Below are 1518 nucleotides of genomic sequence, written 5' to 3' on the forward strand. Positions count from 1 at the left end.
GTATAAAGTGCATTTAAATGAAAACTTTAGAACAAATAGTTGTAGGTACTTCACTGTTTGTACTAGCACTATTTCTGATCTTTCTTTTCATCTGCATTCATTAAATAACATGTCACTGACCTCTCTCTTTTCATCACAATAGTCTTAACAGTCCTTATTCTTCTAGTGACCCAGTTCTGTTAGTACTGGACAATAAAAATTAGGGGTGTATTCCACATATCTCCAGAATCCATATAACACCTTTATATCCCCATAAAGCCATCACATAGGGAAAAAAAATTGGGTCAATCTGATGGGAGATACTAAAGTCAAATATAATCCTTGGGATGTCATATATAATATATACACTTCTATTTTGATTAAACCATGATGCCACTTTAAAAAAACTATGTTAATATTAAATTGAATCTCTATTTTATAGTAGCCTGATCACTAAAGCAAAATGAACTCATACAAACAAAATCTTTTTCTTTGGGTTTATTTGAATATAAAAAGAGGTGTTTTTTCATCCAGTTCTCCAATCTCCCCCCAAAGGAGTCCATTTTCATTGAGCACTTATTTGAGAAATTTATGTCAATTTAGACCTCAGATAATGTGAACCTGAAGGGTTTTTTTCAGAGCTTCTTTCACGTCTTTATTCCTCAGACTGTAGATCATGGGGTTCAACATGGGGAACAGCACAGTATAAAATGTAGAAACCATTTTGTCCCTCTCAAGGGAATAGCTAGAACTTGGACGAGAGTAGATGTAGAGAATGGAGCCATAGTACAAGGTGACAGAGGTCAGGTGGGAGGAGCAAGTGGAGAAGGCCTTGAGGCGGCCCTGGGTGGAGTGGATCCCCAGGATGGCATGGATGATGAAGAGGTAGGAGGCGAGGATGAGCACAGTGGGGGTAACGACGTTGGAGGCCAGGAGGAAGTACAGCACGGCCTGGTAGCTCTCCTCCACATCACATGCCAACTTCACCAGGGGTGGGACATCACAGAAAAAGTCATCGATGACATTGTCACCACAGAAATCCAATGTGAATGTGTTGCTGGTGAGTATGACAGCGTTGACAAAACCTCCAGTATAGGAACATATAACCAAACAGTGACACAGCCTCCTTGACATGGCCTGAGCATAAAGCAGGGGGTTGGAGATGGCCACGTAGCGGTCATAAGCCATGGCAGCCAGCAGGTAACACTCACTATACGCCAGCCCCGCAGAGAAGAAGAACTGAGCTAGGCAGCCAGCAAAGGAGATGCTTTTGTCCTCAGAGATGCAGGTCATAAGGATCTTTGGGGTGTAGACAGAGGAATACCAGAGATCCAGAAAAGACAGATTCCCAATGAAAAAATACATGGGAGTGTGTAGCCGGCAGTCATTACAGATCAACATTATGAGGATGGTATTTCCTACCATGGTCACAGAGTACACACAGAGGAACACCACGAACAGGACCAGCTGCATCATGGGGTCTGTGGTGAAACCCACTAGGATGAACTTGGTCACTGTGTGATTGCTTCTCTCCATGGC

General features: G+C 42.5%; 1 protein-coding gene across 1 annotated transcript; it reads right to left on the reverse strand.

Moving 5' to 3' along the window:
• Positions 1-585: 585 nt before the first annotated feature.
• Positions 586-1515, reverse strand: LOC109371608 (olfactory receptor 1013-like). Its single transcript, XM_019624227.1, has one exon. It carries the CDS (start codon positions 1513-1515, stop codon positions 586-588), a length of 930 nt encoding a protein of 309 aa, XP_019479772.1.
• Between the last annotated feature and the right edge of the window lie 3 nt (positions 1516-1518).

This window comes from Hipposideros armiger, unplaced genomic scaffold, assembly GCF_001890085.2.
Source record: "Hipposideros armiger isolate ML-2016 unplaced genomic scaffold, ASM189008v1 scaffold_582, whole genome shotgun sequence".
Classification (NCBI taxonomy): domain Eukaryota; kingdom Metazoa; phylum Chordata; class Mammalia; order Chiroptera; family Hipposideridae; genus Hipposideros; species Hipposideros armiger.